This window comes from Archocentrus centrarchus, chromosome 10 (genome assembly GCF_007364275.1).
Source record: "Archocentrus centrarchus isolate MPI-CPG fArcCen1 chromosome 10, fArcCen1, whole genome shotgun sequence".
Classification (NCBI taxonomy): domain Eukaryota; kingdom Metazoa; phylum Chordata; class Actinopteri; order Cichliformes; family Cichlidae; genus Archocentrus; species Archocentrus centrarchus.
Window position 1 is genome coordinate 24,179,359 of NC_044355.1, and position 27,933 is coordinate 24,207,291.

The 27,933-nt window shown below is 42.4% G+C and overlaps 1 protein-coding gene across 2 annotated transcripts in view; it reads right to left on the reverse strand.

The window, feature by feature from the left end:
• LOC115787289 (connector enhancer of kinase suppressor of ras 2) overlaps positions 1-27,933 on the reverse strand; it is a 63,229-nt gene that overhangs the window by 21,974 nt on the left and 13,322 nt on the right. For both annotated transcript variants that reach the window (XM_030739917.1, XM_030739918.1), the window contains exons 3-9: positions 21,182-21,384; positions 20,874-20,961; positions 19,733-19,774; positions 14,925-15,044; positions 13,208-13,267; positions 12,985-13,053; positions 7,307-7,453 (exon numbers count right to left, since the gene is read on the reverse strand). In XM_030739917.1, the coding sequence (XP_030595777.1) occupies positions 7,307-7,453; positions 12,985-13,053; positions 13,208-13,267; positions 14,925-15,044; positions 19,733-19,774; positions 20,874-20,961; positions 21,182-21,384 (729 nt within the window). The remainder of the gene's footprint in view (positions 1-7,306; positions 7,454-12,984; positions 13,054-13,207; positions 13,268-14,924; positions 15,045-19,732; positions 19,775-20,873; positions 20,962-21,181; positions 21,385-27,933) is intronic.

A 27,933-nucleotide genomic window follows, 5' to 3' on the forward strand; every position in this document is an offset into this window, starting at 1 on the left:
CAGTGAATCGCAAACAAGAGAGTTATTTCCACACCGCTGTCATGTCGTGTATGTTGTTGATTTTTTTCTTTTTTCTTTTTAAATACCTGCCTATCCCAAGTTCAGTCGCTTCACTATTCTGTCATTTTGTCTCAAGCCTCTTCACTCACACAGGGCTCTCCATGTCTGTTCCCATGACAACCCCTCCTCTCCCATGCTCTCTTTGCTCTTCCTCATTTCTCACCCCTCTCTCAATCCCCCCCCCCTCCGTCCCATGCTACAAGAAAAAGAGAGGACAGAGAGAAAGTAGCATAGCCTTCTACCTATGCTTGACTCAAGGACACACACATTCATTTGTCATGAGGTCCTCTGTGAGGACAGGATGCCTCGCTTCTGATGTCACTGCAACTTGGTCCAAATTTTAAACGAATTGTATTTATTCTCAGACAAAACAGCTGGGGCGATAAAACACTTAGCTCATGTCGTCAACTTCTCCCCCGAGGAAGGGGTTTCCGGATTTTGAAAAATTGAGTGTTTTAATGTCGGAGGAGTGCGCTCCATTTTAGAGAGAAGATACAAGTGAGGACAGAATGGATAAACAGATACAGAGCCTGAGCAATGGCAAAGCGGGTAGTGCTCTCATTACGAAAGCCCAGTGTTTCATCATTTCATCAGCGGTGCATTAATCAAATTCATTTCATATTCCAAACTTTCCATCCTCGCACTCCTCTCCTCTCCTCTCCCCGCCCTCGCCTCTATCCCCCGGGCTGCCTCTGTCTTCCTCTCTTTCTCCCGCACAGTCTTCCACTCATAAAGGCAGCTTACAGTAAGACAGCTTCACAATAAATAATGAAGGCGAGCTGGAAAGAGAACGACATGAGAGAGTAAATGAAATAGGACAAAGAGAGAAAGACAGAGGGAATGAGAGAGAGAGAGAGAGAGAGAGAGAGACAATGAGGGAAAGAGGTGGGGGAGCTGCACAGTTTGGTGACTCGAACTGAGTCTGAAAACAGTAATTTAGTGATTACAGCCCACTGCTCCCTGCATGGAAAAGGGATTGGGGGTAGAAATAGGGAGAGATGGGAGTAACACAGCAGGAGAAATTCTAGTCTGTTAAAACAACACTTAAAGCATTTGACCCCCACTGTGTCCACAGTAGACACAGTAGACTACTGTACCTAAGAAGCTGCTGCTAAAACCTTTCCCAGACCAGTATTCCTCACCCCACACGTACACACACACACACACGCTTGACAAAGTAAAGGCCTTAAACGTTTAAGAACGCCATAAATAAGACACTGGGATTCTTTTACTGTTAAGTCCAGTGAGATTTTTGGGTATAGACCTTATTCACCACACACATTTTGGTATGTTGAAGTATAAAAAAAGCAGTCATGGTTTGTGGGTTGTGTCACAGAAAGCCAAGATGGTGTGAAATTATGCAACTCAACTCATCCAGGGTGTCAAACTCTGCTGCTATGTCAGATACCGCTGACATCTGATCGTCAGATACCGCTGACATTTATTTTGTGTCTGTTCCTTGGTTAGAAGTAGACACTAAAACCAAAACACACTGCTCAAAAAAATAAAGGAAACACTCAAATAACACATCCTAGATCTGAATGAATTAAATATTCTCATTGTATACTTTGTTCTGTACAAAGTTGAATGTGCTGACAACAAAATCACACAAAAATCATCAATGGAAATCAAATTTATTAACCAATGGAGGCCTGGATTTGGAGTCACACACAAAATTAAAGTGGAAAAACACACTACAGGCTGATCCAACTTTGATGTAATGTCCTTAAAACAAGTCAAAATGAGGCTCAGTATTGTGTGTGGCCTCCACGTGCCTGTATGACCTCCCTACAATGCCTGGGCATGCTCCTGATGAGGTGGCGGATGGTCTCCTGAGGGATCTCCTCCCAGACCTGGACTAAAGCATCCGCCAACTCCTGGACAGTCTGTGGTGCAATGTGACGTTGGTGGATGGAGCAAGACATGATGTCCCAGATGTGCTCAATCGGATTCAGGTCTGGGGAACGGGCGGGCCAGTCCATAGCTTCATTGCCTTCATCTTGCAGGAACTGCTGACACACTCCTGCCACATGAGGTCTAACATTGTCCTGCATTAGGAGGAACCCAGGGCCAACCGCACCAGCATATGGTCTCACAAGGGGTCTGAGGATCTCATCTTGGTACCTAATGGCAGTCATGCTACCTCTGGCGAGCACATGGAGGGCTGTGCGGCCCTCCAAAGAAATGCCACCCCACACCATTACTGACCCACTGCCAACCGGTCACGCTGAAGGATGTTGCAGGCAGCAGATCGCTCTCCACGGTGTCTCCAGACTCTGTGGGTCTGTCACATGTGCTCAGTGTGAATCTGCTTTTATCTGTGAGGAGCACAGGGCGCCAATGGCGAATTTGCCAATCCTGGTGTTCTCTGGCAAATGCCAAGCGTCCTGCACTGTGTTGGGCTGTGAGCACAACCCCCATCTGTGGACGTCGGGCCCTCATACCATCCGCTTTCTAACTGTTTTTGCAGACACATGCACTTTTGTGGCCTGCTGGAGGTCATTTTGCAGGGCTCTGGCAGTGCTCCTCCTGTTCCTCCTTGCACAAAGGCGGAGGTAGCGGTCCTGCTGCTGGGTTGTTGCCCTCCTACGGCCTCCTCCACGTCTCCTGGTGTACTGGCCTGTCTCCTGGTAGGGACTCCAGCCTCTGGACACTACGCTGACCGACACAGCAAACCTTCTTGCCACAGCTCGCATTGATGTGCCATCCTGGATGAGCTGCACTACCTGAGCCACTTGTGTGGGTTGTAGAGTCCGTCTCATGCTACCACGAGTGTGAAAGCACCACCAATATTCAAAAGTGACCAAAACATCAGCCAGAAAACATAGGTACTGAGAAGTGGTCTGTGGTCCCCACCTGCAGAACCACTCCTTTATTGAGTGTGTCTTGCTAATTGCCAATAATGTCCACCTGTTGTCTATTCCATTTGCACAACAGCATGTGAAATTGATTGTCAATCAGTGTTGCTTCCCAAGTGGACAGTTTGATTTCACAGAAGTTTGATTTACTTGGAGTTATATTGTGTTGTTTAAGTGTTCCCTTTATTTTTTTGAGCAGTGTATATAAACACTTGCCTAGTCTTAAGAAAAGATTGTGGTTTGGCTTAAAATGTGCCGCTTCACAACAGTGCCCATGCAGGTTGAAAAAAATGATGACAACACAGTATGTACACCAAGCAGTCCTTTGTAAAGAGATTGTGGAATGAAGCTGGTCATGTTAAGGCCCAAACCGGGTGAGTCAGGCACTGGCACAAAGACACCCTGTGTGTAATTTGTATATTATGCAATTCAGTGAAAGTCACCGGTGATGTATCAACATATCATTTTTGACAAAAGCCCATTGGATCGAGGGAGATAATGCCATATTGTTTTCAAATGACACATAAACTTTGAACTATTATAGATCTGAATAAGTCTAGAGTAGATTTGAGGGGGTGTCACGATTTCAGGAATGTCTGAAGCATCGTGCCCTGTGGAGCCTTTTGGGGGCATGATGACCTGACCTCGAGTCTTCTATTTAGCATCATCTATTTTGCTCTTTGTGGCAACCTCATGGACTGCTTATTGTGTAGTTTCAGACTGTGCACATCACAGTGTTCTCTTACCTGGAAGGACTTCAAAAGTCCAGAACTGGATGACCGTATCTGCTGCAACACACGTGCTCAGCTCTCTTGACCTTTATCTAAATTACTTACCTAATAAATGCATTTATATTCTATCACATCTGTGCCTCCTGAAAGGTTATTCCTACCCAAGTAATAACCCGGCCCCGAACAACAACAGCAAGTATAGTGGCAAGCTAGTTGTCCTCCAACACTGGGTATGCTGCTATACACTCAAAACGCCAAAGTAGCATGAGGATCCACCTGGAGTTTCCAATATCTTTCCGCTGAGCTTCTCTCTAAGGACGACTCATTGAAAATATCCAGCCTGTCCTTGATCTGCATACGACACAGCCATACAAAACCTTTGCTGTCCACTATTTAGATGAGCCAACTTGATACTAACTACTCTTTATCTCTGTGCCTGTAAACTGCCTAAATAAAAAAAACAGCATTAAGCATTAATATACAATAACAACCGCTCTACCCAAGCAGGACTTTTTAAATTTATTGCACCGACAATAAACAAATTATTCCAATAATCTAATTCTCATTACTAAGTACAGATCTACACTTAAACTTATCTATAATATTTATAGACAAATATAGCCCCTTACAGTCAGCTGAAATAATAAACTTAAAATCATAAGCAGATCTGAGTCACATACCTGATAAAATTATACTGTAAATAACTGCAGCGACCAGTTGCTGGTGTTTAATCCAATAAACCATACTATAGTCCAGAGGGCCAAATTCTTTTGTTGTACTTGATTTCTGACAGATACACTCACCAGCCACTTTATTAGGTACACCTGTTCAACTGCTTGATAATGCAAATAACTAATCAGTCAATCACATGGCAGCAACGCAATGTATTTAGGCATGTAGACATGGTCAAGGCAACTTGCTGAAGTTCAAACCGAGCATCAGAATGGGGAAGAAGGACAATAGAAGACTGGAAAAATGCTTCCTGGTCTTATGAGTCTTGATTTCTGCTGCAACATTCAGATGGTAGAGACAGAATTGGTGTGACACAACGTGAAAGCAGCCAGTTACGTTAGCTTAGCATAAACACTGAAAACAGGGGGTAACGCCACACGGCACAATAACAGACCAGAAGAATGACCTGTGATTATTTAAAAAAAAAAAAAGAAAAAGAAAATCAATAATTGACCTCCCACTCAGCAAGGCAATCAATTAATAGCTTAACTGCCAATACATGTTGCTCAAAATAGTAGGCATTTAGCAAGACTAATGATTCATACATCTAAGCATGTAACAGATTTATGACAACAACATGTCTCACATATGTGATGCTGATGCTGCTCAGTAACACATACATGCTGCAGCAGCCCAAGAGTATCACAGTAATCATCACAGTAATCCTTGTGTTCTTTGTTAAACCCATTTCCAGCATCACTGTAATGACGGTGAATCATCAAATTGCTTTTACTCCTTCCTACTGTTGACAAACTGACGCACATGCAAACACACAGACACACACAGAAAAGAAAGAAAAAGAGAGAGTAAAGGAGACAGATATGTCATTATTTAGCAGAATAAAAGACGTTGCCATGGAGGGATTTGGGCTTGGAATCACGCGATAATGTGCAGAGATAAATTGTTTCCTTTGTGGATTCAGTTATAATCCAGCTGTACATTTGCCACATTTGAGCTAAACTTCACAGCGTTACAATTCATCCTCCAAAACTGGGCTTAGAGGTGTAAGTGTGCATGTGTTCTCTATGTATGTTTGTTTTGGAAGTGTGTGTGTACAGTATGCATCCAAAACCAAGCTTACAGAGTGCAGTGACCCAGTTCCTTCGCCTCTCAAAGGAGCAACGGGTCTGATAACGGGAATCATCTCTCCGCATGCATGCACAAACACGTACAGTAACACACTTGCTTCGACACCCAGATGGACAATCGTGGATACGGCCGAGCTTGGCAATGTGTGCACACCCACCTCTCTCCACCACACACACATGCACACACTTACACACAAACAGGCTGTTTAGCAAGATATTTTGGATTCAGTGAATTATCTCCAGTATTTGCTGAGTAGCAGCTCTTGTTTCAGAGCCAGTGGAGCTGCCTGTAGTTGCTTATGAATAATTAAGAGCTCCAGTCTTTCTGAGAGAGAACAAAACTAAAACACTCCTTTCTTCTCTTCTCCAACAGATATATCTCTGCGCTCTGATCTGGGCCCCTCATGGCGCGTTTATGTCTTAGCAGTCCATGAGCGTAGAATTCCCACAATCCCCTGCTATTAGATAAATATAACAATAAGCTCCTGGTGACAACTTGGGGCTGTGATGACAAGGCAGCAACCTGGAAACGAGAACGGTCCTTTACCTTGTTGAGATCTTTTACCTTGTTTACCGTGCGGTGACGAAGTTGCAGCTGCCTTGATTGCTCTTACACAGTTTTGATGGTTTCTAGACAGAAGCTGCGAGTTCTACGTAAAAACATGCATTTGCATGTGCGCCACTAAATAATGCAATTATAGGCTTACATCCATGTACAAACCACAGTTTGAGGAGAGAATAAAAAGGGGCATTAAAAAACCCTCAAAAAGCCAAAGAGCGGCTGAGCAGTGAGCAGAGATCAAAGCATACATGTAGCATGTAAATGAATTAGTCTGACGCTAAGTTAAAAATAGCAGCCATGGAACACAGGAGCTTGGCAAAACATTGGGCGCTTCACAAAGCACTCAGGCAGCATCAGACTAGCCCTCGCCTCACCCCTCCGTCCGTCTCGGCACAGCTTGTTCTTCCTGTGTGCCTAAATTGCTCAGTGATATTTCTGGGCTGCGAGTGACAGATTAACAAAGTATTTGCCCTTAAGTGAAATGTGTACACCCACTCTGAACTGCAAGACTTCAAACAGGCGTTCCACCTTTAAGATCTACAGTACATTAAAAATTTACTCGCCTTTGAAAATGAGATGTTCTCTGGGGCAAAGGTTGAATGAATCAGGACTAAAGTCTCAATAAATCTGAATGTGAGTGGGAAGGATGGGATGGGCCCTTTGGTGACCCTGCGCTGCCTAAACCCGCTCTCTTGAGCATAAAACTTCAGGCCTCGTTGCACTATTTACATCCTTCACACAAGACTGAAATTAAGTGCAGATTTAATTAGCTAGTTTACCCACCGCTGTTATGATTTTGTATTATCGCTATTTTAAAAAGAAATTTTCTTCTTCAGGTTGAGAATTAGCTGCCTACACATTTGTGAATGGCTTCGAACCGTGCCAGCAATGTGGCAAACAGTAAAAAGATTTGTTGAATGCTCAACAGGAGCACTGATACAAGGTCAGTCAGTGAATAAGTTTCTTTAAAGAAAAAAAAAATATTTGTTTAAAATGCCAGTAGCAGAATGCAGAGTGTGGGCAGTGAAAACAAGAGCTGAGAGTGAGTCAAAGATGGAGGTACTACACAGGTTACTACATGTAAATTTAGGTAGTGTGCAGATAAGGATGCACAAGGCTTTGTAGGAGGGGGTAACACAAGTCTAGATGTCCAACTATCTATTTCTTGCATCCTTGGTCACGCTTTAGATACAGTGATTCTTGAAATTGAGACTAACCATGTGCCTGGTCAGCAAGTGAGGCATTAATGCATCCATGAGTTGCGCCGGTGTTTACCTGCAGGCCCAGTGGTTTCCAGCGGACGTTCCTGAGCAGCGCTGGGGTGGAGCTCAGGGTGTTCTGGGGCCTTTTCTTCAGCGTGAGGATGACTCCACATGGGTCCTCTCTTAGAGCATTCACCAGGTTCTTCAGCTGCCAGCCCACCTGAGAAGCACACATACCAGGCTACCGAAACAACTGCTGTAAACACCTACGCACAATGAATTGGGCTCAACCGAATCTGCTGAGAGAAACCACCACGCACAGCAGCAGTTACCATTACACCTGAGTGCTGCTGCAAACCACCACACATGCTTCTGATACTACTTGTCCAAAACAGTCTTTGTTTCTAAATTTTGTTTCTTGGGCATCTTAAATATATGCTATTTATTTTTGAAAACAAAAGTTCCTTTTACTCTATACACACATTTTCCCTACAAAGAAAGCAAGAATCATCTAACATGCTAACTGCAGGCCTACCTACACAGAGTGTCTCCTAGCTTTCAAAAAGTAACCTCTACCTTGTGAGTTTTGTTAATGTGACTGGTCAAAGTTAGTCAGTGGAACATGACGGATGAGACAGAAGGCTCATCCAGTCATGTGTCTTCCAAGTCAAGTCAACTTTCAGTCCATTTGCTTCCATTTTTCTGTCCATGTTATGCATTTCTTTGGACTGCGGGAGGAAGCTGGAGTATGAGGAAAGATATTTAGTGCATTGTATTTAGTTGAAAGCCTGCATATAATACCACTTTGCTGTAACTGGTTAAAAAATTAGTTGACAGTTCATTATTTAACTTCTAGCTACAATTTGATACTGTCTAATACAGCAACATCTAATCCAAAGGTTAAAAAACTTCAGATATAATGTAGGAAACGTACAAGTTGCAACATCGAGTCTTTGAATACTAAACTTTGTAGCTATTAGTAAAGCAAAACACTGACTATGTACCACAGTGGTTCAGGATCATTGGTCTAAAAAAAGTGTCATATTTAAATAGAGGATTGCTTAGTCAGTATGCTTAGATCTAAGAAATAGAGAGAAAAGAGGGCAAAAGGAGTGCTGACTGCAGTGATTCTGGCCAGCCTGTCTCCAGATCTCGAAGCAGTCGTCAGGCTATTGATTGGCTACACTGGTCTCAGCCGCTGGAAGTGTCCGCAGAGGCCACATACACTCGCACACACACTCAGCCACACACAGAGACAGAACTGCTCTGACCTTATTCCTGATATAATGATGACCTGCCTGTGTCAGCCTGTAGTATCCCCTTTCCTGTTCTCCAGTTTAGAGCTCGGAGTTCAGTCAGTGTTCATCTGCAGGAAGAGCCTGGGCCAAAGTAAGTTACTGCTGTCTGTTCTCTCCTGCCACTTAAACCAAAAACCGGGTATCCCTGGACACACTAAAACCTGCTACCATTTATTTGTGCTATAATTTAGCAATGTGAACTGTTCAACTTAAGTTGAACTCCTTGTGGAAGAGGTAAATATATTTGTCAAACTGAAGTATGGGAACAAATACACAGCTCAAAACAATTAAAGGAACACCTTTAAAATCAGAGTATTGCATCAAGTCAATTAAACTCCTGGGATGTTGATGTGGTCAGTTAAGTAGCAGAGGGGGTTGTTGATCAGTTTCAGCTGCTTTGCTGTTGATAAAATTAACAACAGGTGCACTAGAGGGGCAACATGTGAGACAACCCCCCAAAACAGGAATGGTTTGCCACTGACATTTTCCCCTCCTCATCTTTTCTGACTGTTTTTTCACTAGTTTTGCATTTGGCTAGGGCAGTGCTTCTCAATTATTTTCTGTTACGCCCCCCCTAGCAAGAAGAAAACTATTCGCGCCCCCCACTCCCCACTGTGACTATCCATCTCTGCATAACATTTTATCCTTATTAACATTAAAGAAAAAAGAAAGACATATGGTCAAACTTACAAAGAATAACTTTATTAAATCGTGTTTTAAGTCTGCAACAGAAAAGATTTTAAGTGCATCATTGCCTGAAATTAAAAATAAATAAATCCTTGTTTAAACTGTAAACATGTTTGACCAACTAGACACAGCAAACACACCGGTCTTTCCTCTTCTCCAACTGTAGTGACAGTGAAGCCAAGCGCTAAATACGCTTCGTCGTATTTCCTCGTCTTAGCTTTCGGGTGACTTTCTTTTGTCTCATTATCTTTGTCTCTCTCCGCTTTTCTTTTCATCCCTGTTAAAAACTTTTTCATGTTGGGGGTTGTTATGTTGAATAACGGAGGCTATAGGCAGAACGCAGTCGGAGCTTTCTGTTGACTCAACACTGCTAACCAAGGCAAACCTGTTGTCTTGTAAGTCGTAAAATGTTGCACTGTCGCAAACGTGACAGAAGTAACAATGACAGCACCACTGCCGCCTACTGTACTGGATGCGCAATTACACTTTATACTAATACGGCCCCCCCAAAAAAAGCCTGTTCCCCAGGGTCACACGCGCCCCCCCAGGTATCGCACCGCGCCCCCCAAAGGGGGCGCGCCCCACTATTTGAGAACCACTGGGCTAGGGTCAGTGTCACTATTGGGCCCTGTGCTCACTGCCTGGCACCATGCAGCACGACTAGCATTTGCCATAGAATACCTGAATGGGCAGGTCCACCACTGGCACTATGTGCTTTTCACAGATGAGAGCAGGTTCACCCTGAGCACATGTGACAGACGTAAAAGGGTCTGGAGAAGATCATGCTGCCTATAAGATTGTTCAGTATGACTGGTTTGGTGGTGGGTCAGTGATGGTCTGGGGAGGCATATCCATGGAGGGGTCCACATATGTCTACAGGCTAGACAACGGCACCCTGACTGCCATTAGGCATCGGGGTCAAATCCCTGGACCAACTGTCAGACCTTACATTGGTGCAGTGGGTCATTGGTTCCTCCTGGTACACGGCAATGCCTGGCCTCATGTGGCAAGAGTATGCAGGCAGTTCCTGGAGGATGAAGGGTTTGATACCACTGACTGACCCCCACACTCACCTGACATAGATCCAACATAACATTTCTGGGACATTATGTTTCGGCCCATCTGATGCCGCCAGGTTGCACCTCAGACTGTCCTGGAGCTCAGTGATGCCCTGGTCCAGATCTGGGAGGCGACCCCCCAGTACACCATCCATCGTCTCATTAGGAGCATGCGCCAATGTTGTCATACGAGCATGTGATGGGCATACAAACTACCAAATTCCATTTTAAGTTGCTGCAGTGAAATTTTGGCAAAATGGACTAGCCTGCTGCATCACTTTTTCACTTTGATTTTCGCGGTGTCTTTGAATTCAGCCGTCTATTCGTTGATAATTTTGATTTCCATCAAACAGTGTGGCATCTTTTCATTCTTAACACATTACCCATTCCATATCAGTATAGATATCCAGCATGACTTTTTTCCCATTGAGGTCTGATGTGTTTTCAAAGTGTTCCTTTAATATTTTTGAGCAGTATAGTTCCTGTCATCAGAACTCAAGTCTCTAAAGCTAGCTTTGAATCTCTAGTCAGATTTTTAATCTTTAAGCTCCTGATTTAAATCCTGATTTCTATGTATGCCCACAGAACATTTACCATTTAAGCATTTTACAGAAGGAAAACTTCGGTATGTTCCATCCAAAGCTTTTCATGCCGAACAGATTGCTGCAACTGAGTATCTGTTTAGCATAAAGTGACAACCACACAACAATTAGCAAAGCTTAGCATAATCACCTGGACAGTGGTGGAAAATGGTGGAAACAGGTAACTCAAGTCTGATGAAATGTTAAATAAAACTTTGTACCAGTGCTTCTGAAGTTTAATAATTAGTGCAGTATCTTGTTTGGTGAGGCAAACGCTGCCCCTCTGCTTAGCTATGCTAAGCTAAGCTAATCCTTGTCATGGCTGTAGGTTTGAAGTTGAATGAACTGATAAGGAGGTGGTTCAATTTCCTTATCGAACTCTTGGTAAGGAAGTTAATTTTTATGCTGCAGGGAGGAAAATCCTGAAATAACTAAACTGAAAGTGAGCTGAGTTCGACCTTTATCAAGCTAAACTTTTGTTTCATCCATCATACGATGCTCACCAGCAATGTAATGCACATTAAAAGGAAACACAAAGCCAGTCTTAACCAGCCCAGTTTAGAACTGCTCTCTTATACAAATAGACAGAGAGCAAAGGGAAGCAGGGAGAGACCTACCAAAATAATAGAGCATAAACTGCTGCTGGAGAGGTTTTTTTTTTTGCAAATCCCAGGGGTCTTCATTATTTTCCCAGATGCTATTACCTCCACATAATTATGCTGCCTCTTCAAACAATCAATTTTTTATTTGAGCAAATTCCACATTTTACCTCAGAAGACAAGCTGAGCTGAAAACTCCCAAGTCCTGTTTTGAAGTGGGTCTCCAAAAGGACAAATAAATAAATAAAATAAATAAAACTCATGCATAGACATGAAGCCAGCACTGTTACTTAATAGGCCCACATAATGATTCTATAATGGACTGGAATTTGTATATTCCACATTCACACTAATCTAATTTTTAAATTTGAAGCCTGATGAGATAAACTTATCAACTGCTGTTGACAGTTACAGTTTACTGGTAGTATGTATCCGTCTTTACTCCTTAGCAGCTCAATTTGGGATTGAACAAAGAGCTATGTTGACTGGAGACTTCCCTCTGCTGTCTCTCCCCCCCGCTCCTCTCGTTTTCTTTTTATCCGCTTCCTCTTCTCCCCAAGTCCCTCTTTACCCCCCTCCACACACACACACACACACACACACACACACTCTTCCAGCTCTGCCTCTCCATCTCAGCCTCCCCTGACTGCTTCAGCCCCCTGCCCTACCATACACGCACACACACCTCTGTTTCCCCGCTGCTTATCTCCTACCCCAGAGTGAGGTATCAAAGTGGTGAGGGTCTAGCTGAGGGAGTAATGAAGGGTTGGAGCTGAGAGCCTGGCAGGGAGCGATCTGCACTGTCACCCCGAGGAGAGAGAGAGACAGCGATAACACGCACCTCCCTCACGTGTCAATCAGAAACGCTCCCGAGCCCCTGCATGCATGCTTTCGCATGAGCAGCACCTATTGAGACGTACAAGGAATTTCTTACAGAAAGAAGGCACACAAAAGAGGTCTGCACAGAGACGCAAACCTTTTTTCCACCCCCCTTCAGAAATCTCATATAAACACTGGAACAAATTGTTTGTGCCAGAGCTGACAGTACAGGCAGTAGATAGGCGCGCTCAATCACATGCACTCACAAGGCGTCGTTCCATTTAAAATGGCTGCCCATTTTTGTGCTTTCCTCTGATGTGATGAGTTATAGGCAGAAATATTCATGCATGTAAGTGGAACATGGGCTCACATTTCGAACCGGATGCCTCCTTCAGTTTTTTTTTTGTTTTTTTTTCTGACAATGGAAACAAATTCCAGAAAGAGTGAGCTGATAATCACACTGGTCTGAATAAACTGAAACAACTGTCCCATAATCTGCTCCTGCCTCAGGCCTAATTAGCCTATATAGCAACACAGGCACAGGACAGGAAGCATCATGGTGATAGCAGTGGTGGTGGTGGCAGACATTATGTTCCTTGGCACCTCCGTAACGTAGCACATAATGGAGAACAAAAGGAAACACATGGAAAGGACCTTCCCTGTGATTCTTTATGCCTACAGTGTTGTGCTTGGCAGGCCTTTAACTCACCACTGTCTGGTGGTTGACTTGGATCACCTCATCCCCTGGATGGATCTTCTTACACTGATCTGCTGGAGACTGCAAAGGCAGGAAATGAAGAACAGAAAAAGACAATAGGAACAAATTTAGGAGGGTTACCGAGGCAACTGAATCATTGTTACAGTGGAATGAGAGTCTGTAAATTGGGGTCGGTGGAGTATCAACCTTTAAACGGAGTGAGACAAAAACTCACATTCTCTGTGGTTCCGGTGATAACGTGGAGTCCATCATATGTTGATTTTATATACATCCCCTGAAATGCAACCAAACACAGGCAGGGAGGATTTAGTGTAAGAGTAAGCAGAGAAATACATCACATACACAGTACTGAGCAGTCTCGAGTCGCCTCTGCACCTATTTCCCATTTAAAATGGGAAATAGGTGCAGTGATTTATTGAAATGTGCAAACATACATGGAAATATACATGGAAGTTTATGAGGCAAATAGAGAGTTTGTGCAATTCTGACAAGCTTGAAAGTCAATATTTGGCGTGACCATCTTTAATCTTCAGTACAGTCTGAACTCTCTGAGGCAGCTTTCTTGTCATTTCTTTAACTAGTTTTCAGGAATAGTTCTCCAGGTTTCTTGAAGGGCATTCAAAGCTCTTCTTTGGATGTTGGCTGTATTTTGTTCTGATCCCATAGTGTTTCAATAATGTTGAGGTCCGGGCTCTGGGGAGGCCAATCCATGGCTGATAGTTTTCCATTGTGTGTTTTTGTATCCAGGTATGCTTTCACTGCACTGGCAGTGTTTTGGGGATCATTGTCATGCTGAAAAATGAAGCTGTTGCCAATCAGACTCTTTCCAAATGGTATTGCATTGTGGATCAAAATCTGATGGTACTTTTCTTTGTTCATAATTCCATTAATTTTGTCAAGATCTCCAACACCACTGGCTAAAATGCAGCTCCAAACCATGAGAGAGCCGCCACCATATTTTACAGGTGCTACAGACACTCACTGTTGCACCTCTCTCCTGACCTCCTCCATGCATACTAATGATGATTTGAACCAAAATTTTCAAATTTGGACTCATCACTCCATCGGAGCTATTGCCACTGATCTTCAGTCCAGTTGTTGTGTAATGTGGCATACCTCAACCTTTCCTCCCTGTTTCCCTTCCTTAAGAATGGCTTCTTGACAGCCACCCTTCCACTGAGACCATTTCTGATGAGGTTTCAGTGAACAGCAGTTGAATCAGCTGAAGGGCCAGATGCATCTCTCAGGTCCTGTGTCAGGTCTCTGCTGATTTTTTTTTCTATTTCTTAAGGACATGACTTTCAGATTCTGATGATCTACAGCAGATGATCAGGATCTCAAAGTCATGATCACCTGCTGTACTCTTTTTTTTTTTGCCTGTAAAATTGCACTTTCTTGCCTGTAAATTTGCACTTTCCTCAAATTTAAGGACACACTGCACAACATGCAGAGCTATGCCAAGTCTTTGTTTAATAGTTGTTTGGGAATCACCGTGTTGGTGCAAAAACGACTATTTTATGCCTGTCTTATAACTGTGTTATCTTTGTTATTTTCATGACTTTCATGTTTATATTTTGGTCAGAAAATTGAGAATTTTATACCTGGCTTGGAATCGTCTGCTGTGAAACTTCACTTGTACAGATGGGTGTCATTTTAAAGGAAAAGCTAACACGAAGATTTTGGGTCAGCCAAGAACCACCAAAACACTCAAACCACTGGTCCAAATTCTACAGTCATGGTTGACTGGGCCGGATTTGAGGGCTACAGTGCATGATTCACATCAGTTTTATACTCGCCAAAATGCTAATATTTGCCCCATAATATTTAACGCTGTGAGTAATCCCTCTGACAGTACAACTATCATGTAATCAACTGTTAAAACAGCCTTGGTTTTTATGTTTGAGTGTGTGCATCCTCAAAGAGCTCCTCACCAGGCCTTCATTTGGCATGATGCTGGTAAGGTGGACCACCTCCAGATGGGCAGACTGAGAAACCAGAGAGTCAGACGACAGAGAAATGATGTGGTCGCATATCCCTGCTAAGGTCTTACACTGAAGATGGAGGCAAAGAGAACAGAGAAAATGACAAGAAGAGAGAAAGATGGACAAAAAGAGAGAGACAGAAAGTTATTGAGATTGTTTTTTTGGGCCGCAAGGGATGCTGTGACCTAGCTGGAGGAGGTGAAACAGACATTATTTCATCAGATTGTTCCACATCGCCACTTCCATCAATCCAGCACACAAACTGTTTCCTGTCACAGTCTGTCCACGGGCATGCCCACAAGACACCGTCGCAGACAGAACAACACATCACCCGTACTAGCCAGCCTTAGGTGCCCAGATGACATTTTCTAACATCTAAATTACAGAGCACAGTTTTCATTTGTTTTTAATCAGTAATATTTGCCTTGACATCAACGAAACAAAAAACACACAGATTTTAAAATTGCTGTTTTTTCCCCCACGCTGCACTTACAGCATATTCCTGATACATACAATAGTACCCTATCCAAGCACCTCTGAATAAAAGCATTGCCTCACCTGCCTTTGTTCTAAATAAACCTTGACTGTTTTTCTGGCTATTTGTGTGCTTGGTCACGCACGCGAGTTAATTTATCTTCGGCAACATCTCTGCCTTCTAATCTTAGCTGATTGACTGCAGTGGGTTTACAGACGCTGTTACCCTGCTTATCCTGCCTCATAGCATCTCTGTGTGGCGCACACACACACACACACACACACACACACACACACACACACACACACACACACACACACAAACACACACACGCTGGAATGTAACAGGTATATATGCAAGATAAACTACAGTATGTTTGTGAGCAGCATGGCAGTGATGAACCCCGTATAAAATAATCTTCTGATCTCAGTCCTAATGAGCAATTACCAGATTACGGTTACGAAATGAACAGAAGAGATATTCAGTACACACATATGACACACACACACACACACACGCCATAGCTCACAGCCTATGATTCATTCAGTGTGAAAGAAAAAGGTGGAGAATCTTCAGCGAGCTGGATGTGTGATGCTGTCTCTCATTCTGTCTCTCACACACATACATCCACAAACACCTCCATCTTTATTTTTCCTGAGTCACTTATTTAAAGATTGCCTTGCCTGCTTAGGTTTATGTTTTTACAGTAATATGATATTCTAGTCAGCGTGTGCACCTTACACAATGGGATACCCAGCTCATTTCATGCAGGCACCAAACAACATTTGGAGCTTTAGTCTTAAAAGCAAACAAAGGGGGAAAGTGGAATAAGTCGGGATAAATATGTGGGAGAAAAGCAGAAGCAGTGCCTTTATAATCCCTCCTATACAGCCATGTGAAGCCCCCAGCTGGATACAGCAGCGAGTGACAACATTGTGGCCGTGCTTGTGCTCCTCTTTGATCATTAGAGTAATAGTCCTGACCTGGGATTAACACAGAACAGAGAGACAAAAGGCCAGCCACCAGTGCGGATACTCTCAACTCCTCCAGCTCTGACACACTGGGCCTTGATCTGACACGCCTCCCGAGCATCAGAGCACAGATTATAGGGAAGTTAACTTATGTGGCTGGCTGGCGTGAGATTTAAGAGCAGTCAAACAGAAAGCCAGACACAGTGCACTGCCAAATGGATTAAGCTCTGGCGGAATCCCCATCTTCAACACCACCACCACCACCACGTTTCTTATTCTCATTCTCTCCTTTGCTTTCGTCCTCGTCAACTCGCACCTTCTCTCTCATGCGCACCCCATTTACTTGCTAACACACACACATACAAGTGTGGTTGCATAATGCATCGTCTGCACATGCATGGTCGCACACACACTGCAGCAAGTATCAACCAAGACAGAGTGAAAAATGGAGAGGAGGAGAAGGGAAGACGGAGAGAGAGAGAAGCAGAGAGGCAGGGAGGTGGGAGAGGGAGTCCGGGAGGAAAGGGGAGAAAACAAGAGAAAGAGAAAACACACAACTAGGACAGTCTTATGTAATTCCTCTCATCCTTATGCATGCATGCACAAAAAACACTCACTCATACACACTTCATGCTCCATCAGACACAGACTCACACATATTCATATCTTATAGCTCTTCTTTTCTATCTCCCTCCCTCCCTCACACACACACACACACACACACACACACACACACATACACACACACACACACACACACACACACACACACACACTATCCTTGTCCATCTGATTGCTGCAGGCCGTAGTCTAAAAGAGAACAGAGTAGCAGTGAGTTTTGCATTATTGAGCAGAAGCTGAGAAAGGTACAACTACCACTACAGTAAACAGTCTCTAATCCCCATGCTGGCTATACACTGGAGACTCTTAGATACTGTATGTCTGTCTGAAACAAACTGCATACAGTATAATACTTGAGTAAAATTGTAAATCCAGCTATGTGAAACGACTGCTTTATAAGTCAAATTTCAGACAGAAATTAAAGCAGAATTTAAAGAGGATTTCCTTTTACCGTATTCAAGTATGTGTATGCATTTCTGCATTGTTATGATATGTATCAGTATGTAAGCAGCATTTTATGCTGCTTAAATTGGAATAATTATGTCGTATAATTAAAAAAAATCTACAAAAACTATGAAAATACTTTGTATTTTATAGCATCATGAAAATCTGGAGTGGACTGATTTGAGTACAACAGGCCTGATGCTACTCAGGTCTGTAATATTTACTTACCAAACATATTTATATGAAAACAAGAAACATATCTATCTGTGCTATGACAGCTAGCCACAGACCATACTATCTGAAATAAACATTAGCAAATATAATCATAATCATAACCTAATAAATTTCCATGATTATCATGGTTCTGGTATCAGTGTGCTACAGTTGTGAAGCTGGTATGCTCCAGCGTTGCTGCTGTAGCTACTGCTGTGGTTAGCTGGAACCCATGTCACTGTTTTTGGAAGTGTGGATGAAACTGGCCAGTTGGACAGTTAATTAATCAAGTAATTAATCAACCAATGCTAACGTTAGCTGTCATAGCTATATTATCTTACACATGTTGCACGCTTGCTTGGCTGCTGTCAATTGCTAAGATGCTCTAATTCAAATTTTGAAGAAGCACCTGTAAGCTGAGAACAGCTCCCTTACACTGTAGGGTGAGGCCTGTTGAAGAGGTGAATGATGTCATTGCTCCAGCCAAGAAACAGGTAGCTTTAAGCTTAAGCTGTCACGCAGAAACAAACTAGCTTGTTGCTGGTTATGAGGTGGAGGAGATGCTAGCAGTAACAGCTTACTATACAAGGAGGTAAAGTCAAAATGCTCTGAGATACATGCACAGCAGGCTACACACCAACGTGAACAATATAACTGATATGTGCAAGCTAAATGCAAATTCAAAGTTTGCAATGAAAAACACTCTTAGCAGGTGACTTAACAGATTACTTTTTAAATGTAACTTTTTAAATGTAAGTCCCATTCTGTTTCAAAAACGAGAGCTAAAATGTGTTTGTGTTTGTTGCGTTGTGGGTTTGCATGGGTTAGTTCACCTTCGCTTTATCTTTGCAGAAAACACACAGTAAATAAGAGTCTGCAAGGAAACTGCATCTAAAAACAAACAGCTCCTCCACTCTCTCACTCTTCATGCTGTTTCCCTCTTTCACACATAAACCTCCCACACATAACAGACTTAATCATGTGTAGCCCTTTAGTCTGGCATCAATAGTTGTGTGTGTGTGTGTCTGTGTGCACATGTGGTGCCATTTAAATATTTGAATTTGCCTCATGTCATTGTCCTTTGTCATTATCGGGTCTATAACATCGGAGGTAAATGACAGCTATGTGGCACCTCAGCCGAAAAGCTTAGGGATGACTAATTCTGAACCGTGCAGAGAACATCTAATGCCAACCGTCCAATGGCTTGTTTTGTTTGTAAAAATATGTATTATAGTTGCATATTAACCACTGTACTGAGGGATCATCTAGCTCCAGCATTTTCTTTGCCAAAAGATGTGTAAACATTTTTTTCTGTGAGCTCCCCCTGCTAACATTTCATTTGGTTTCCTCCACCTGACCTTGAATGGCAGCAGGAAGTGTCCCAATCCAACTGTCAACCCAGATCAGACACTGGCTGCTCAATCCGTTTCACACGTGGACGCAGACAGTTCTCCATCATTCACGCACACATTTGCACAGCCATGCACGCACACACACACACACACACACACACACACACATGCCGTGTACGCAGAGGCTTTTAGAAGGCCTCCGGCTCATTTGCACTTTAACATGCACAAATTTGTGCCACACACTCCACTAAAAACAAACAGTACTCTGACATGCGCACACACACACACACACACTTCTAACTGAAGCGTACTCAAACGCACCAGTTTAGCGAGTGCTTTTTTGTGTCACGCAGAATCACTCCAAATGCTTTTATTTCTCAGAATAAGCGCAAACGTCTGCCAGGAGATTTTATCCATGAAAATACTAGATGGCAAGTTTGTGCAATAAGCTAGCTGCTTGGAAATATGTGGATTATCGTGCGTTGCAGCTTCTTGCGTGATGTAACCACATATGTAACAGTGCCACAACAAAGTGAAACCAGTTGAGCTTGAAAGTTCATTCTTGACCCTGAAAATGGGAGCTCGACTTAAAGGCACTCTTTTGTTGCTTCCGGAGCAGTACACGTGACAAAGGCAGACCAACAACTTTGAATCATCGCTGATATTAGAGCAAAAACTTACCACGTGAAGAATTTTATTCTCCGTCTCGTACACCGTGCAATCCTATAGGAAAAGAACAAAGAGGAATACATGAGATGAAGAAAACATCAATGCGAATGTCCGCACTCGAGCTCAAATATCTCTCTCTCTTCCAAATATAACATTCAGGAGAGAAGGGAAATGAGATAAATAAACAGGAAGAAATGGATGGCATGTGGAGAACATGAGCAGTCAGCTGTTTTGTTTCAAACCTTCCGCATCATGTGCGTTACTTTACAGTGGAGACTAACACGGTGGACTGATGAGTTTTAGAGCTACTTTGGTGTGTGGAGCCTCACCAGTCTCCTCTGGATTTATAAAATGACATCATTTGAAGCTGACAGCTTGTTATTTAACAACAGCTGATAGTTAATTTCTTCCCACTGAATCCACCAGATGTGCAAGGTAGCAGTTAATTCATCTGTTTGACGCATTAGTGCGAGCAGTGCTGCCACCTTTGTCTGTCTCGCTGCGCCCTGGCAGCCACATGCTCATTTGGCCCATTGTGGACTTAAGGTGGTCCCTTTCTCTTCGCTCTCCTTTGGCCCTTGTAACAGGGGATGGGTGTTATCTGCTCTGCTCCAGGACTCACTCTGGGCACAAGTACAAACACACTCTCACACACACACTCTAAGCAGGCTCTTACTGGGAGGATATGAATGGGGTCCAAGAGAGCAGGCATAGTTTCTTTCCAAACAATGAGATGGCTGCAGTATCAGAGTGAGTATGCTGGATGTGTGCACATGTGTGTGCAATGTGGTGCATTAACACGAGAAATCGAGCCAGAGGGGAAGCAGGAGGAGGACAGGGAATTATAGGGATGAGAGACCTCTAGTTCACTGTTCAACAGAGCCTAAGTTAGACAAGGGGTGAGGTCTAACAGAGAGTCGATGAGTACGTTGCTTAAGGCTGTTATTGAGAGCCACTCGTCCCATCAGCCATGCTGCAAACAGCCTGGGGCAATGTATGTATGTTGTGCACATGGTCAAATCTATAGAAACCAGCTGTAGGCAACATAAGCTCTATCCATATTGACATTTCCAATAGAGTTACCCCTTCAATTCAAATCATGACCTTTATTGTAATGGATATGGAAACGGCATGAATGTGTGCGTGAAAGCACCTGTTGTACAATGGTGGTTAATTCTAGGCAGAGCTGCACAATGTTGTTCTTCAGTAATGAATACTCTGTCACACTGGCAAATGGAGACCTAAAAAAAAAATGGAGATCATAATCAGATAAATGCATCCACTGTATGTTTCATTTTTATTTATTTGTTTTTACATAGATCTAACAGCTGTGACAGGTGGGAAACTCTACTATAATATATTTGGTTTTATATCATGGTCAGAAGGCTATTAAACCCAGGGATCTAAAGCTCAATACTACTTTGCTTTAACATTCTCAGGTTCATGTGGTATGGCACCCACCTGTCAAGCCAAGCTAGCAGGTTCTTGGCTGCACCAATTAGATCCACCACTGAAGTGAGAAAATCATTGGGTAGCCTTCGGGAAGCTCGCCCATCATAATGGCCGCCCCTCCGTCTGCCGAGGATGAAGTTTTGGAGGTTCTTTGCTGAGGCGTTGAGCTTATGGGATAGAGTCCGGAGGTTCTCAGTCTCTAGGCCATAGTTCTGCAGGACAAACAGAAGCATTCGTTTGGAAAGTAGAATTAAGTATGCTGATGTTCTCATCCATGGCTTAATGTACTGTAGTACTGTTGCAGTTCAGACTTCTGAGAGTATTTTTTTTCCTGAGAATTAGTTTATTCACAGCTCTCTTAAAGTCCATCCATAGCATTTCACTCTGTTTGAGGTCTGGACTTTGACTGGGCCATTGAAACTCCTTCATTTTTTTTCCTTTTTCAGTCATTGTTGTAGATTTGCTGCTGTGCTTGGGATCAGTTTCCTGAAGTTTAGTCAAGCTTTAGCTGTCGGACAGATGGCCTCACATTGGACTCTAGAATACTTTGGTATAAAGAGAAGTTCATGGTCACATACTGGTCATGTGCCCAGATGCTGTGGCTGCAAAACAAGCCATCACTCCTCCACCACCCTGCTTGACAATTGGTATGAGGTGATTGTGCTGATATGCTGTGTTTGGTTCGTGCCAAACGTAGTGCTGTGCATTACAGTCAAACATATCTCATCTTTTGGTCTCATCTGTCTAAAGGACATTGTTCCAGAAGTCTTGTGGTTTGTCAAGATGCAGCTTTACAAACCTAAGCTGTGCTGCCATGTGCTTTTGAGAGAGAAGAGCCTTTGTACTGATAACCCTTCCAAACAAGCCATACTTGTTCAGCCTTTTTCTAATTGTGCTGTCATGAACTTTAACATTTAACATGCTAAATGAAGGCCTGTAGAATCTGAGCTGTAGCACTTTTGATTTTTTGTTTGGCTTTTCTCTTGCTCATACTAGCTGATAATCAGTTAATCAAGTGTATTTGATTAGCAGCACCTGGCTGCTTCTTGTATTCTGAATTCCTGTGGCTGTAAGGGTGTACGGAGTGTACTTAGTTGTTCACTGGGTCACACAGATTCCTGTGAAAACGTCCTTTTCACATGACTGTAGCTAGTGATAGATTAATCTAACTCAAAGACTAAGAGCATTTCTGAAAACATTCAAAGGTTTGTAAATGTATGGTCTACATTTATGAAGAAACATTAAATGTTGAATATTCTTATTCACATAGTATTTATATTGTGTTCTTATAGCATTGTATATTGTATTAGTGTTAACTGCTATATATTGCTATAACAAAGCAATTTCCTGCAAGGGATCAATAAAGTTCTATTCTATTCTATTCTATTCTATTCTAAAAAAACAGCCCAGTTATTTTTGAAATAGACATATTATGACTTGCATTTATTTCTTTTTTTGGATAAAGTATTCATTTTTCCACAAGTTTTAGCTGAACTTGTGTAACGATCATACACAACCAGTTTGAGAGATGAACAAAAATGTGCCTGCTGTGATTTAAACAACAATAATTCTGAGTGGAATGGCCTGAAATTAGAAATACTATCCAGGAATAAATAGTAATAGTTTCATAAAAGAGCCACTGTCTATACTAATAGAGGAACACCAAGTTGGCTGAGTAGCCCATTACTGCACTGTGACCCTTTTGAATAAACAAACACACATACACACATCCACTAATCCACACTGCGCTCAGCATCCCAAGGCACCTCAAGTCATGTCCTCTATGACAGAGCCTGATTCCTGCTGACACAAAGACTACACACACACACACACACACACACACACACACACACACACACACACACACACACACACACACACACACACACACACGCACGCACGCACCTCCTTGTATAGTCAGATGCACAGGCTGAGCTAGACGTATCCATTCCTCCTCTGCCTCTAGATCTATTCTACACAGTCACGACCACAGTGACTACAAAGGATGGAGGGTTTCACAGTGGCAGCAAAGAGAGAGGGAGAAAGAGAGCGATGAGGCAACTGAAGAAGGGAAGAGGCAGAAGACAAGAGGGAGGGGGGGCAGAAAGAGTGCCCAGCTATGCATCTTGTTGAAACTGGGTCATGCATACACTGTGTTCTGGATAATCTCCTGTATTCTGTGTGAATGCAGATGCATGCATGTACACAGAGTGAATGTGTTTGCACAGCTGTAATTAGGCTGTCATATGATTCAGTCTAGAGCTGCGGATTGCTCTTTGCAGGCTACAGAGCGCTGAGATGAAGCAGGGGAATGAAGGCCTGTGAATGACTTTGACTTTGGAGAAAAAGAGAAGTAATTTTTAGCAATGCTTGCATGTGTGTGTGAGAGAGTGTGCGTCAGATCAATACAGTAAGAGAGCGATGCCATTAGAGCACCACCCGTTCCCACCCCCCCTATTCATGTCAATGTGGTTACCATAGCAGCCATGTTTGGAGTGGCCTCTTCGCTATCCTGGTATTTCTGCTATTGTTCATACACTGAGTCACAATCACACATCATTTATGACATGTTTGGGCAAAAGAGGATCTTGACTATATAATTCCGCTGAAGAGTAAAACATTGCTCAGCTGTGGATTCAGGAGACCTCAGCCAAAGCTTGTGCACAGCGCTTACACCAAAATGTAGAATATCTATCAATCATAAAAATATTGATTGTGCCTCTGTTGCTTTCCGCAAGAAGATTTGGCTTCAATGCTCAACTCAGGCAGATGGATTCTCTCAAACGATTGAATTTTAAATTTATACTGCAGGCTTTTTGTATCTCCACAAAATAAGTCCAGCTGCACTTTTCAATTGTTGGGGACCGGATTCAAAACAGCAGTTTTTCCTTGATTTTCAGGGATATCTATTTACACTTTGGGAGTTAAATACATTTTTAAAATAGGGCTGTATATGTGACAGTTCCACAGCACTTGGAAAAGGAAAAGATATAAAAGATCAGACCCTAATAATAAGCAAAGGTAATGTGTCAGGGATGGGCTACCCAAAGATAAAATTTCCTATATGGATAATAAATATTATGGCTAACTTTCAAGTAACTTTGGAGTCACAAGGTAGTACTGACAAAGACCCCAAACTGAAAGAAGTGAGATGAAAGCAAGATTGACTTTGTCAGAATAAAAGCAGGTTTGGAGAGTTAGCAACGAAAACTAACAATAAAAATATCATTAGCTGTTCTAACAAGATGTTGTGAGGTTTCAGAATTTTAAAGTTGCTTGTAAGATATTTGTAATAAGTAAAAAGCTAACTACAATTCCAAAAACTGACCCAAGGTATCAGTGCTTGTAACAAGTCAGAATGACAAGAATAAAGTTTTGTTTGTTGCTTAAAGCTGTTTTTAGGAGTCTTTCCTCTGAGTTTATGAAGTACCTGCAGCATCAGACAGCACCAGGATCCACCCACAAGTGTCTCCAAAGCAAGACAGATAGTTAGACATGTTTACTCATATCATTAATTGGTCTTAATTATTAATTATTCCCCACAAAATCAAGAGTTAGATCAGGACCCAGTACTACCCAAGAGGATAATTATACTATGCATTTTTCTACCTTTTAGACAAGTGAGTTGTCACACATAGTCAGTTTATCGCTGTCTTCGGGATCAGTCCTGAACTCCATCACAACTAAAAGTTGATTGGTTAAGTAAGTCAAAAAAAGAAAGAATTCTTTTTTTTCCCCTTTTTTTTTGATTCTTTAAACTGACTGATGGTTTTTACAGGACAGAAAGGGCAAAGGTTGAGAAGTGCAGGATAAAGGGCGGAGGGGAGGTCTTGGAAAAGTTATAGCACTGGGCCTTTGGTTCCATACTCACAACTAATTTACATCTAATTTATTGCAGTAATCAATAATTTAGTGCAAAAATCTGGCCGGGTTGTAAAAGTTGATTTAATTAACCACTTAAAGCAGAACAGATTCATATACTACAGAATAGATCTTGCTATTAAATGTATTTTTTTTTTTTTTTTTTGCCCAGTTTTAAATTTTTTTTCTGTAGCTTCAATGGCTAGAAGAAGCAATAACTTTATTTTTAAGTTATTTCCAAGCACATCTTACTGAAAATTCACTACACACATAGACTACTTAGTATACATGCTAGGGGCAAAATTTGATTGCACGGGCATAAAAGAAGGGGCTTTTCCACATTTCAAGCGAGACTGAAAGCTCAGTCAGTTCTTGAAACCTGCTCTGATCCAGAGCCACAGAAGCTCCCCCTTTTTAACACCAGGAAGACCAGAGAGACACAACAGTTGAGCCACGGGAGCCAGGTTTATTTTTTCCTTATGACCAATTATATTGCTGACAACAGTGCTTTACCTTTAATTACCCAAATATTCACCATCTGCAGGTACCACAGAGCTACAACACCCAAGGAGTACAGTTATTGATAACATGTTTGAGAGTTGTTTTTCCTGACCAAATATGTTGTTTTAAGACCTGGGTGATGTTTTTTGTGGGAGGCGGGGGTAATGTATTCACAAAACAATTGATGTGATCTGGAAACATGGCAACATTACTGCAAGAGACTGGGCAAGGACTGAGCAGTGGCATGATGAGACATGCTGTACACCTGCCAACAGATTAGCCAGATTTTCTAAACATACCAAAAATGTCGGCTCTAATCTCTCTGCACAGCGTGTGCACAATGAAACCTGTTTGTAGTGTGAGCATTACACTTGTCAGTTTGGATCATACTTTTGCGCTGTTTTTAAATATACTGTAAAAACTGGTAAATGTGGGCTATATTTAAACATGCCTGTCTGCTTTTTCCCCTCAGAGAGTTGATGTATTCCTTGGCCTCATAATTAATGTGTAGCATCAATGCAACTGATTGGAACGACGCCAACCCTATAAAAAGTAAGACCAAAGTTGTAAAAAACTTGCATTATCCTTTTAAAGTACTCACAGCAGTAGTTTTAGTGATTCATGTTGTCTATCTGATACTCAGAACTGAGCAACTGTGTGTGTGCATAAATGTGTGTGTGTATAAATGTGTGTTTTCAGTTTCAGGACGTATGGTGATTGCTACTCTGGACTATCATTCCCATGCTGGAACATTTGAATGAGAAGAGGTGCCGATTAGCACGCACACACAAGGATGTATGCATAGGCAGACACACACACACACACACACACACACACACACACACACACACACACACACACACACACACACACACACACACACACACACACACACACACACACAAACAGCCCCAACTAATCCAGCCATGTGTGCCTGGGAGATAAGGTGCATCCTGCATACTCTTTCTACATTCTCTCTCTCTCTCATTCCCTCTCACCCTTGCTTCCTCTCCCTCACTTTCTCTCTCTGGGAGAGTAGCACCTAATTCCCCCTAATTCTCTAATCCTGAGCAGGGCCACTGCACAGACAGTCAGCAATGACCGAGGAAGTACACACAAAGCAAGACCCAAATGATAGTTGCCCCCCCCCCCCAGTCATTTCTTAAGCCAATATCAATAACTGGTGGAGAAAAATAAACAACAAACTATATGTATATGTACACTTTTGAACCTTTGGGTATTTCTTTACTGGTTACGAAACAAGAAAATTCATGGTCACATCTTAAAGTAACTGGCTTATTTTATGCAATACCCCAATTTTATCACTGATAAAATAATGTTTAATCTGATATCTTTTTTTTGTTTTGTTTTGGGTTTTTTTCTAGAGAAAGCTTTGTTTTATATATCTAAACAAAACCAGAAGGGCCTGTAAGATGCTGGGCTCCTTAAAGTGGCCACACCAGAATGAGCCTCAGTCAAATCTACATATCTTTGCAGGAGGCTTGATGACATGGTGGCCACTTGCAGGTCTTATCGACAAACCCTTTATGTTTAAATTAATTGATTTTGTAGATGTTCTATATGTTGTATGTATTAAAAAATGATGGTTCTTTAATACATAAAATGAAAATAACAAGTACACATACGCTCACCAGTCACCTTATTAGTGACACCTGGCTAGTACAAGATTGAACCCCCTTTTAACTGCGTTAATTCTTCATGGCATAGATTCAGTAATGTGCTGGAAACATTCCTCAGAAATTTTGGTCCATATTGACATGATAGCTTCACACGTTTCTGCAGATTTGTTGGCTGCACTTCCATGATGAGAATGTCCCATTTCACCTCATCCCAGCGGTGTTCTGTTGGATTGCAATTTGGTGACTGTGGAGGCCATTTGAGTGCAGTGAACTTGTTATGTTCAAGAAACCAGTTTGTGACATGGTGTGTTATCCTGCTGGAAACAGCTAACAGACGATTGGTACATTGTGGTCATAATGGGATGAACATGGTCAGCAACTATACTTAGGTAGGCTGTGGTATTTAAATGATGCTCAGTTAGTACTAAGGGGCCCAAAGTGTGCCAAAAAATATCCTCCACACCATTACAGCACCACCACCAGCAGGATGGATCCATGCTTTCATATTGTTTATTTATGTATATAGATACACTATCTAGACAGAAATGTTGGGCCATCTACACATAACACCTACAAGAGCTGCTCAGCCATGGAAACTCATGCCATGAAGCTCCTAATGCACCGTTCTTGAGCTGATGTTCATGCCAGAGGAGGTTTGGAGTGCTGTAGTTATTGAATCAGCGGAGCGCTTCTGACTTTTATTTCACTACATGCCTCAACACTCATCGACCCCCGCTCTGTAACGTGGTCTGCCACTTT